Genomic DNA, 12,356 nt, shown 5'->3' on the forward strand with positions numbered 1-12,356 from the left:
CCCTCTCCCTCTACAGTAACCCATGCGGAGTAGCCATATAATACACACTGATGTAATCTGCCTAGAAGCCGGGCAGGGAGGGTTGCATTTTTAGACCGTATTTTAGGAGATATTACAATTTTGTGTACAAATAGAAAACAAAAAGCTACGGTGACTCGAGTCTTTACTTTTGGGAACGAATGATTTGTGGTTTCATAAAGCGCCCTTTACAAAATACTGCTATGCGAGCAGCTAAAATGTCATTGGAATGATGCCTGTATAATAAAATTATGATTACTAATGAAATATTTGTTTTGTAAAAATCTAAAATGCTGAATATTTGAGATTAGGAGACATGGCTGCGATCAAATTGGCTTTTTCATAGCAACTGCTCTACATTCTTTTATTTGCTGTATCTTTCCATGTTATGCTTTTTATTTACATGGACAAAAATCATAATCACTTTTTCTGTATGAAAAAAATTAATTAAAAAAAAAAATCTTATTAACTCCGTTAATCATGAGGCGCCGTGGTCTTTGGGTAACTTTGCTTCTCCAAAATGATATAACATTCATTTTATATCATCACTATCCCCAGCTCTCTGTCTGACACTGTGTGTAGTGTCAGATTTCGCTTTAGGGCGGGGCCTGGGGCGGCAAAAATGTCCACCCCATATACATTTGCTGTGCTCTCAGGCCTGATGGGAAGTCACTTTCATACGCCGGGCACCTCCTTGCTGTCTGCTTTCTGCCGCCCTCCTTCCAATTCGCAGCGTCAAATGACGCAGCGGACGTCACCAACGTGGCGTCTTGTTGCCATGGCGGCATCAAATTTATGTTGCGTTACCATGGCAACGAGACGCCGTGTCATGTCACTTTGGTGAAGTGCGCGGCGTCATTTGACACTGTTAATCGGACTGGAGGAGGAGGGCGGCAGAAAGGAGGCGGCCGGCATATGTAAGTGCCTAGGGGTTCCACTAACCTCTCAATCACCTTGGCGGTTAGTAACCGCTATAGTTAAGGGGTCAACCTCCCTCTCCCGCTACACATGGGAGGTCTAACCACCCTTCCCAGGGCGACTACCCATTGATTGGCATGGTGGTAAATCCGCCGCTGGCTGCGTGCTAAGCGTTGCCAATGGTGATGATGTACACATCTGACTTTACAGGATGTATTCATTATTTGACACATTCTCCTTTTTTTACTTTTCCATTTTGTCTTTCTGTGATTTCATTATCTGTACATTATCAAGTCATTTTGTAACTATTTCGATATGGAAATAAATGAATTTAAGTAAATGGTTTCTAGCACAATCTTAGTATTATTTACAAGCTTGTAATTCCTATATTTCTCTGACCGTTATGTGCAGTCACAGATTATGCATCAGATCCATACAGTACCTGCAAATTCCAACTACTAGAAGTGATCCGCGTGTATGAGTCGCAGAGCTTTAAAAAGGTTGAACAGATCCAGTAGCGGAAATGAAATACTTTGGGTTATTTTGTTCAAAATGCAAAACCGTAGGAATAATTGGCGAGATTAAAAATGTGTTTGTGAATGTCAACCCGCAACCATGTTCGAAGACCGTTCTGTTACTTTATGGCAGGGGTTTCCAAACTACGGCCCGGGGGCCACATCAGGCCCCCCACAAGATTTTATATGGCCAGCAGCAACTTGAAATATATATATTTTTGCTCATTATATATCATTTCCCAGTGTAAGCACGGCATCCTTTCTTTGTAATTGTCACATTTCTCTCTTATGAATCATATCATGCTGATTACCCAAAAAAGATCCAAATAAAACTTATTCATTTATTTTCTAAAAAATATAAATATATAAACATTTTTTTTCTTTTGCCCGCGAAAATGTGTAGAATATACGATGTGTCCCTCGTACTCAAAAGTTTGGAGATCACTGCTCTGTGGCTATATAGACATCCATATCGACTGGGAATCCGAATGTACTGGGGCTCTGATCTCACAATGATGTGGAGCCAAGTGGACAATGTGTAGTAACCTCATCCATACAAGCAATACAAAATGCAAAAACCTTTCTGCAGACCCCCTTGTCACTGAAGGGTATAGATGGTATCTTTTCTTGTATATGAATCTCTTTTCCCACCTCCATATTGTTTGCTTTATGTATGAATGTCAAACAAATGTAAGGTAAAGCAATGAGCTGTTGAGCCGTCTGCCACTGAATGAGTAAGAAGATTGTTGGAAACACACTAGCGTAGATATTGTGGGCTGAAGGTTTAGAGGTAATTTCTATACGCTGTTTGGGGGATTTATTATTTTTTTTGACGAAAACGGCCACTTCAGGCTCCAGAGAATTGCCCTCTTTAGTGGTGAATCTGGTTTGAGTTCCAGTGTTGGCTCCTTGTGACCTCGAGCAAGTCTCTTCACCTCCCTAGATTGTTGGGACTCTTTTGTACCTGCAACATTCTATATACAGCACTACGTACATCTGTAAGAAGAAAAAAGGTTCACTGGCAGGGCAGTCGGTGTTTAGAGATTCCTTGTTATGTGCAGCTAGTAATATGTATTGAAGTCAATATTATAGAAGGTATTGAGCAGAGATGTTCCACCTAACCCACCCCAACCCCCCTTGTTATTTAGCTGGAACCGGTTTTCCTAGAGCAGAGTTGGGATATTTGTAGCTCTTTGGAGCCCTTCCACATTCCAGTGATTATTGGTTTTAGCACAATATTGTTGCTGGATTCGTCTCCCTTCAGCAGAGCCATTAAAAAACCACATTAATGGGACCAGAACTTCCGCTCTTTCTATTTTTTGATCCCAGTGGTAAAGCTGGTTCTCGGTCATGTAAATGTCTCAGGAAAGAAGGGATTTCTGTAACTAAAACCTGGGGTGGGTGGAGGGGGGGGCGTGGGGGGATTTTAACGAGGATTGTTGTTTTATTCATATCCTTATGGGGAGGGCTTCAAAAAATGTCTGCACCGGACCATTGCAGGAGGTCATTCATCCACTATGGGAGCCAGCACAGGGAAGACTGCAGTTCGGCTTCAGAAGCAGGGCAGTTAATCACTGCTCTGCTACCTGAAGCTGTGCCCCACAATGCCGTGTTTCTCGCTACTCAAGTCTCCTGGCAGCACAACTGTGCAAAATCCGAGCATAACGCCGCATAATATATATCAAAGAAAGTAAATCCAATTGGAAGCCATTTCAGTTTTTCCTGTGTTAACCTGGTCCAATTCTCTCCCAGTTTTGCAGCCAAAAAGACTTGAGTAAATAACACCTGTAGTAACCTGACTGAGTGCCATGCGTTTTATTTCACTTCTTTTATTTCTAAAGACGAAAGACTGTCAGGGCTGTTGAAGATTGATCGTTGGAGTTAATAAATCTACTGCTCCTTACCCAGTGTCCTAATTTTAAGGATGACTTGCCAAATCCTCCCTAGTGTTGGCAGCATGAATTGTTTTAATATAGAATTGTAAAGCACAGATAAATATAAACCTATTTAATACTGGCATCCGGCAACAAAAGGGGTTAATGTGACTCGATAAACTAGTATTGCCAGTTACCTCCGGCAAACTTTACAAAGTGCCTTTTTTATGATCGTATGTTATGAAGACGTCACATCGAATGAATGGGGCCTGACCTTGTCTTCAGCATAGGGAAGACTAGTTCATAGCATACTCAATACGGACCATTATCCGGGGGTCAGAGAGCATATTGCTGCCTGTGTACGTTGCATAGAAAGGCTTTTAAATAATTACACTGCAGTTACAGTATGTGAGACACTGACATTCTATTCTATGGAGAAGTCTTGACTCTAACATGAACATTCCATTAAAAAGGAACGGACTTTCTAACCATTCTTCTTTTTCTGCCTTTTGTTGTAGGGGAGTTATCCAGTTTGGGAAGATTTTATAAACAAAGCGGGGAAGTTGCAGTCACAGCTCCGGTAAGAATGTATATTCTGTTTTATGAGAGAGTGAAATACAACACACTCTACAGTATATCTATTTGTGTACCCGCCTTTGCCCATTTTGTTCATCCTTTTTATGACATTTCTGTTCACCAAAAAAAAATACAATGTTGTCTAATTTAACCGCTCTGCTGCAAGAAGGGACTGAATTATTCTTTTTTTTATTCAACGATGGCCACTTCTAACCCAATAGGGGAAGGGAAAACATTGATTTACACTGACCGTGAAGGGGATAAAAGTGGCTGTCATGAATGGCACACCTGTATATGTGGCGAGGGTTACATAGTTACATAGTAGATGAGGTTGAAAAAAGACATGCGCCCATCAAGTTCAACCTATGCTAAATTTAGACGACAGTTACTTTATCCTATATCTATACTTACTTATTGATCCAGTTGAAGGCAAACAACAACAAACAAACAGTGACATCCAATGATATCTCATAAGGGGAAAATAAATTCCTTCCTGATTCCAAGAGTTGGCAATCAGATTACTCCCTTGATCAATATCCTTCCCATGTATATTTATTTGGTATATCCCTGTGTAGCCCTGGTAAGAAATGGGGCTATAGTTCTGTCCTCCTGGTATAATCCCTGATGAGGGCAGGTTGCCAGGAGTTATCATGGGTTTCCCCCACTTCAAGCACTTCCCCCACTTGCCCTGAATGGTGGAGGTAGGTCACCTGACCCTGTGTCCAATCAAGAGACACAGGGGCGGTGCCTGCTGAGATCATAAAGAGCAGTGCACTTCCTATTTAGTGTGAGTAGTGTGAGAGCACACACAGTAGTGTGTCAGAGTGGAGATAGTGTTAGTGTTGGGAAGGAGAGGAGTGAGCAGCTCATGAGTAGAGCTGATAGGATATAGTGAGGTGGACCAAATACCTCTCACCCTGCTTAGGGGGTGAGGGAAGAGCTAGCCCCACTCTGGGTGCCCTTTGGTCCAGAGTGGCGGCAGGGACCATCACAAGGGAGAACAGTTAGTGGACTGTGCATCAACTGTACCTGTCGGCTGCTGCTGCTGCTGCCCAAAGAGAATAAAGAGACTGCTGCTTTAAAGAGAACCTTGTGTGAGACTGGAATCTCTCATCCCTGGGAGGAGGATTTCTGTGGTAGGGATTCCACCCCGCATTCCTGGGGCTTACTACAGATGGAGGCGCTGCACCATTGAACGAGAACGAAGGCATTCACACCTGTTTCTGTTGTCCCCATGTCATTCGCGGGAGACTCGGGCCCTCCTATTGCCAGCAGGTATGCACCACACAGAGACATATAGCCAGACCCCAGAACACCTTAGGGGGCCCGATCTGCGATTGGGTGGGGATAGATGGGTTATACCTGTATAGCTTTCTTTTCTAAAAAGATGTCTAACCTTTTTTTTTTTTTAACAAATCTATTGTATCTGCCATCACAGTCTCCATGGGTAATGAATTCCACATTTTAACTGCCCTTACTGTAAAGAACCCTTTCCTTTTGTTGCTGGTGAAATTTCCTTTCCTCCAACCTTAAGGAATGCCCCCGAGTCCTTTGTACTGCCCTTGTGATGAATAGTTCATTTGAAAGCTCCTTGTATTGTCCCCGAATATATTTGTATATAGTTATCATATCCCCTCTTGGATGCCTCTTTTCTAATGTAAATAAATCTAATTTAGCTAGCCTCTCCTGATAAGCCAAATTGTCCATCCCCCTTTATTACTTTGATGGCTATTCTCTGTACTTTCTAGTTCCATAATGTCTTTTTTTAGGATTGGTGCCCACAATTTTACACCATATTGAAGGTGTGGTCTTACCAATGCTTTATAAAGGGGCATAATTATGTTCCCTTCCATCCATTGTTGATGCACACGGCTACCTAGCTGACACATTTATCTCTCCTCAAATGCGTAATATTTCCCTTCAATCCATCACAACATATATCTTATATATATCTTTAACTCACTGTCGACACCAAGGAAATTCTAATCACCAGGGTCCTTGGTCCCTGTTTACGATGATAAGAACATATAATTAATGCAGACCGCTTCTTAAAATACAAAGGTTAAAGCAAGATTCCTATACGTTGCCACATAACACGTATCTAATCTTTTCCAAATAGGTAATTGGAGCATGGAAGATGAGAATTCATGTATGTTGTTGACCTCAGACAACTCCTCTGAATTCTGACTTCAGATCTCTGTTGCAGGGTCTTTATCCTAAAACTCTTCTACATTGAAACACACACAGACAACCCATCTTCGGGTGTGTCCTTACCCATCACTTTTATCAATCTCTCTCGACATTTTCATGGCTAAAGGAAAAAAAAGCCGCTTTTAAGAACTGCCTGAATATATAACATATTTATTTATTTTTTCAATTAAATACAGGCTTCCACTAACGGGGACATCGCAATACTTCACAGTCAGTTTGAGAATAACTGCAATTACTTAGTTATTTTTGTTACACAAGACAGACAAGAAAAGTCAGAGTTATAATAAATAGTTGCATTAAATGAACAGAAGTCATATACATTCAGTTTACAGATATTTCATGGACAGTCTGAGATATGAATATTGGATAAGTAACATTTACAGAGGGGACTAAAATTGTGTTAGAGGTAGGATAGACCTTCAATGTGTTAGAAGAGCAGCTGTAACATTTACCAAATAGCAGCAGATATCGACACCCTTTGGCTGCCCTTCGGCTGATGCCTTTGTGGTGTCTCAGGTGTTATGTCCCAGAGATTATTTGTGGAAATGCTGTTTCTTTTTTTCATGTCAATAGTACAGTACCTCAATCAGACATGCAAGGGGGGGGGGGGTGGGGTGATGGACTCCAGGGGGTCTGAAGTGGCTCTTATCCTCATGCTGTTAACCCCTTCCACACTGGCTTGGTGGACAGGGTCAGTGAAGGCATACTGGGGAGCCTCTTAGGGAAACGCCTTTTTTGGGGGGGGGGGGGAGCTCTGGTGTTGCGCTCAGAGATTCTTTGTTATGTTAACTCATGTTAAGTGAGTCTTCCCTGTATCCACTGGTTATCATCTTTACACAAATGAAATTTCCTTTTGAACATATTTAAATGTAAATGCAGATTGCTCTGCAATGCATTGCTAGCCTCTCTGGTGCCAAAGGGGTTAAAATAAATAGTATTGGAGCACGAACACTTCCTACCTTACAAGGCACAGAACTACCTACAATAGCCCACATGTTTTAATATTCAGGTTGGGTAACACGCCTTGCATGAAAGGGAAATATAAAACAGAACAGGAAATGTATTGTAAATGAATAGAAAGTTCCTGAAATAGTATTATAAATATCTGTTGTACTGAGAAAATCGGCTGAAGAGAAGCAAATCTACAGTATAGTGTCAATGGTGGCACAAAACAGAATATTACACTTGACCTATTTCAAATATGCCCATTATTTTCCCCCTGATATGTTTTCTTGGATGTAATATTGCTTGTTATACAAAGAATTCAAATAGTGGATATGTCTGAAACGTGGCTACTGTAAGATATATTTATATGGGGCTCTAAGCATGAATAACTGAGGTGATGTTTATTCTCTTATTATTAATTATTATTATTATTATTATACTTTCATTAAAAAAAAAAACACTTTTATTCCATCTCTACACCTAAAAAATGTAAAAATCCAGAATCGCAGTATTCACTTTAACAAGTCAGCCTACAAAAAGCCACTGAAAGTATTCCCCTCTCGCACAATGACCGCAGCTTTATTATGTGGTGGCCCACCAAATGGGAGCTACACATCTAGGGCAGGATCATTATCTGTTGATGGAGTTAGTCTGCAGATATGGAATCGCGCTGTGCTGATGCTAAATTGTATTGTATGTCTTTATTTATATAGCGCCATTAATGTACATAGCGCTTCACAGTAGTAATACACGTGGTAATCATATAAATAACAGATAATATAAATAACAGGTCATGGCAATAAGTGCTTTAGACATAAAAGTAACATTAAGGAAGAGGAGTACCTGCTCCGAGGAGCTTACAGTCTAATTGGTAGGTAGGGAGAACGTACAGAGACAGTAGGAGGGAGTTCTGGTAAGTGCGTCTGCAGGGGGCCAAGCTTTGTGTCATGTGTTCAGAATAGCCACAGTGCTATTCGTATGCTTCTTTAAGCAAGTGGGTCTTAAGGTGGGTCTTAAAGGTGGATAGAGAGGGTGCTAGTCGGGTACTGAGGGGAAGGGCATTCCAGAGGTGTGGGGCAGTCGGTGAGAAAGGTTTAAGGCGGGAGAGGGCTTTAGATACGAAGGGGGTAGAAAGAAGACATCCTTGAGAAGAACGCAAGAGTCTGGATGGTGCATAACGAGAAATTAGGGCTGAGATGTAAGGAGGGGCAGAAGAGTGTAAATCTTTAAAAGTGAGGAGAAGAATGGAGTGTGAGATGCGGGATTTGATCAGAAGCCAGGAGAGGGATTTCATGAGGGGAGATGCTGAGACAGATCTAGGAAAGAGTAGAGTCTAGGCCTGTGATTCCCAACAGGAGTATGAGGGCTGACCTAGTGTGAACCCCTTGGAGACACCTCAAACTGCACATTGGTGTGGGTGGTAGAGCCGTCCATGACAGCAGGAGCTTCAAACCGTTCCGTTGGCAATAGTCAGAGTAGGCAATAAGCGTTATTAATTAGGAGTTTGCTGAACAAATCTTTAATAGCAAGGGGTGCACACTGTAAAAAGGTTTGGGAACCCCTGTTCTGGGGCAACGTTGCTATTTTGCCACTGACTATGTAGAGTCCCTTTTCTGAAACTGGGGCAGAGGGAGGGAGGAGGAGGCGGCTGACATTTTGCATGCTCATTCCTTTTATACAGCAATTCCACGGCCATCGTGTGTGCGCGAAGCAAAGCCTTGTCACAAAAGATGGGGAAATCTGTTGCCATAGGAACAGAAGTACTGTGTAACAGACTGATTTAGGATAAGAAAGAACAACCTAGACATTGGCTGCCAATTTCCTCCACTCGTCCTGCAGCTGTTTGAATATAATATGAATAGTTTAAACCTGTGGAGTTATTGTGAATGAGCTCTTGAACTGTCTCTTTTCAGCACCTGGGCTACTGGGATGTTCTTGGCCCCTAAAGTCCCAATTAACCCCTTTGCTGATGGAGGGGCCTGCAACGCATTGCTTTGCACCTAAATGTACATCTTTTGGGGTTTTGTTTTAGACCGTAATACATGATGCTTTTTTTTTTTAAATTATTTATTTTACATCTCTCTCACTCTCTCACCCTCTCTCACCCTCTCTCACCCTCTCTCACCCTCTCTCACCCTCTCTCTCTCTCTCTCACTCTCTCTCACTCTCTCACTCTCTCACCCTCTCTCACTCTCTCACTCACTCTCACTCACTCTCTCACCCTCTCTCACCCTCTCTCTCACTCTCACTCTCTCTCACTCTCTCTCACTCTCTCTCACTCTCTCTCTCACTCTCTCTCTCTCACTCTCTCTCTCACACACATATTTTTGGTTGTAACGTGACATTGCTTTGCAATGCATTGTAGTCCTTTCCATCAACAAAGGGGTTCATTTGGACTTTAGTTGCTAAAGACATCCCAGTAATTTTGGATTTGGAACGTGAGGACGCCTCCACGTTTTATTTCAGTGGAATGAATCCAGAGTCCTGAGTGATTTATTTAGTACCTGTACAAACACGCAGCCCATTGGGAAATTAAAAGGGATTGTGAGTAGTCCTACTGTGCCGGAAAGCCGGGCAGCACAGTCTGTTACACGTCATTTAAAATATAATAGTTTTAAAAATGTTTTTGGGGAGGGTGGGGAGATGGCGGTCAGTTATTAGGTCTGTAGATATAGACATAGGAATTTATTTTTAAGTTTATTCTAAAAAAAAAAATGTAAACCCAATTTTGTTTTATTTCCATTAAACTGTATAAATATTGCAAGACCTTTTTTAATCCCGTGTATTAGACACTTCCAGTGTTACAATATCGTAAAGGCACCCGACTTGTGCACCACTGTCCATGCAGGGGTTCTTTTAATAGCTTTTCTAGTGAGAATCACAACCACAACATAAACATTCCACTTACCTTACCACTTACCTATATTTAGTGACGGTTACTGCAGCTACTCCAAACTTTCTTGTATCTGGGCGGAGTTATACAGCCGTGTATTTGGGAAATTCCCAGTGTTGCCCCTCAAATCATTCATATTCATTCAACATAAAAGGTCAATGCTGCGTGACTTTGCAGTATAGGATCAGGGTAGTAGTTCGGGTTGCCAGGTGGCTTCTCCAGTATACTGGACTCCATGGTGACAGGTGTGAACCGCTCAAGACACACACACACACCCCTCCACTCCATGCTGTTTCCTCCTCCTCCTTGGTCCCACCCCCAGGGCTCCTGACACCTCCTCCTGATTACTGCTGGGTAATGCAGCCAGTCAATCAGGATGGAGGAAGCTGCCCAGCCCCCCTAGAAACAGCCCTGCTCTCTCGCTGCTTGGGGAAATCCCGTGTCCCCGCCCCCCAAGCCAGTCAGGTCACTATGTCCAGAGAGGTAATACTGGACACATACACGGCCAGTATTACCTCTAATTTTTGTTTACTGAACAGTGGCCAAATACAGGACAGTCCGGTTCAATAGTGGACACCCGGCAACACTAGTAGTAGTTGGTGTAAATGGCAGCAACTTCACAGTGCGTTTAATACTGGCTTGTCTTGCTTCTGTTTCAGGACCACTGTAGTGGCAGCTGCTGCTTTCTTGGATGCCTTTCAGAAGGTGGCTGACATGGCGACGAACACACGCGGTAAGCAGAGGTGTCCTCATTGCACTGGTCTCCTTGTATTAACCCTTTTACTGCAAGAGGGGCCTGCAGTCATGCATCCAAGGACCACCCCGGCAGCAACTGGGTGAAATATTCTATAAGGCTTTAAATGTGAAGGCGCTGTTCCTTGCGTCCGTCGTCAAACCATTTCGTGAGTCCGCCAAGGGGCGAAGCTCTTACTCCGATGTGCAATGAGAAATGTGGGCATAAGGAATAATGAACACCTGGGGAGGGGCCTCCTAGGCAGAGAACATGTTTTATTGCTTGCAGTCTCTTGTAGACGATTATAATGAGCAGTGGTCAAAGTGTGATGTTGTGAGATGGTACCACTATTATTATTATTATATATTTTTTTTTTAAAATGTGACCTAAATGTGCATCTTTTTGTGTCTTGTTTTAGGCAGTAGTCCATGATGTTTGACTTCAAAATAAAAAAATACAAATGTTTTCATATATGGCCAGCAGACATCTATATCTATCTCACACACACTGTTCTAGGTCGTAACATTTTGTCTTTGACATAGTCTGTAATTCTATTCACTCTTTAGCTGTTGCATGATCCTGCCTGGTGTTCAGTTTTACTGCAAGTGTGTCCTATTTTATAGGGGCAATCCCTCATAGGACCAAAGTGTCCGAGTCGCTGACCTATTGAAGGGGTTACATCAGGGTAATTGATGGCTTTTTTTTTTTTTTAAAACACAATCTGACACTTAACCATGGTGAGCTGAGACTTGGGAGGGGATCGATTTCCTCTGGCTGCTCCCTTTTGACTGATGTGTTCAACAACCGTGTGCACAGCCTGAGTTCCCCTCTCTTCCTCCTCTCTTTATTGGCTCCCTGTTCAGGGCAGGGTGGGCTAAAGGGAAAGAAAACGCTTGACTGATAAACTTGCCTTCATTCAGAGTCTGCTAAGCCGTGCAATGCTTTGCTTTGGGCATGGTTAGCCAATTGGATTGTAAACGATGTAGCCAGCCATAAGAACAACCATTTTGTAAATAAGCTAACAAAGCACCAAATTCCTCCAGCAATGGTATTCTTCAAAGGTACACCTTGTACATGAGCTACAACATTGGTTCTCTGAGGCAACACATACTCCCCTCCTGTCCCCTATATACATCACCCTCACATGTCCTGACCTCATTTGATTCGGGCAGTGGATAGGTCACAGTAAATGCCCCTTGGGGCCATCGGCAAGATAACAACTCGAAGTAAAGACAGCAGGGAGGTAAAACAACTTTACAGATGAAATAAACAGACAATTGAAACTCTTTGCAGGCCTCATACATGCACATTCAGTGGGGTCCCACTGTTGCAATGGTTTTCATGCCACAGGGACTGGAATGTATAGCAAAACCTCACCATCCCTCTGTTAGTAAAGGAATTAATAATTGAATGAGATGTCCTGTTTTTTGTTTTTAACTGTTGGGCTACGGCCCCAATGCGCATGATGGCGCGCCTCCCGGCGCTCTCCTCTTCCAGCCAAGCGATCTGATGGACTTCAGATCACTTGTGACTGGGGGACGCGGCCATGATGACACGCGGCACGTTCGCCCTCATTGGCTGAACCGCCGCCGTGACGTGGCCAATGCTTGGCCGCTGCGTCAAAGGACAAAAAAATCTTGTCTTTTGGCCAAGGCGGTCGAGCATCACGCGCA

At 42.8% G+C, this 12,356-nt stretch overlaps 1 protein-coding gene across 1 annotated transcript in view; it reads left to right on the plus strand.

The window, feature by feature from the left end:
• The window catches only part of MTSS1 (MTSS I-BAR domain containing 1), a 216,269-nt gene that overhangs the window by 44,665 nt on the left and 159,248 nt on the right, over nt 1-12,356 (plus strand). Inside the window, exons 2-3 of the mRNA XM_075588465.1 lie at nt 3,844-3,905; nt 10,610-10,683. Coding sequence (XP_075444580.1) covers nt 3,844-3,905; nt 10,610-10,683 — 136 coding nt within the window. The remainder of the gene's footprint in view (nt 1-3,843; nt 3,906-10,609; nt 10,684-12,356) is intronic.

This window comes from Ascaphus truei, chromosome 2, assembly GCF_040206685.1.
Source record: "Ascaphus truei isolate aAscTru1 chromosome 2, aAscTru1.hap1, whole genome shotgun sequence".
NCBI lineage: Eukaryota > Metazoa > Chordata > Amphibia > Anura > Ascaphidae > Ascaphus > Ascaphus truei.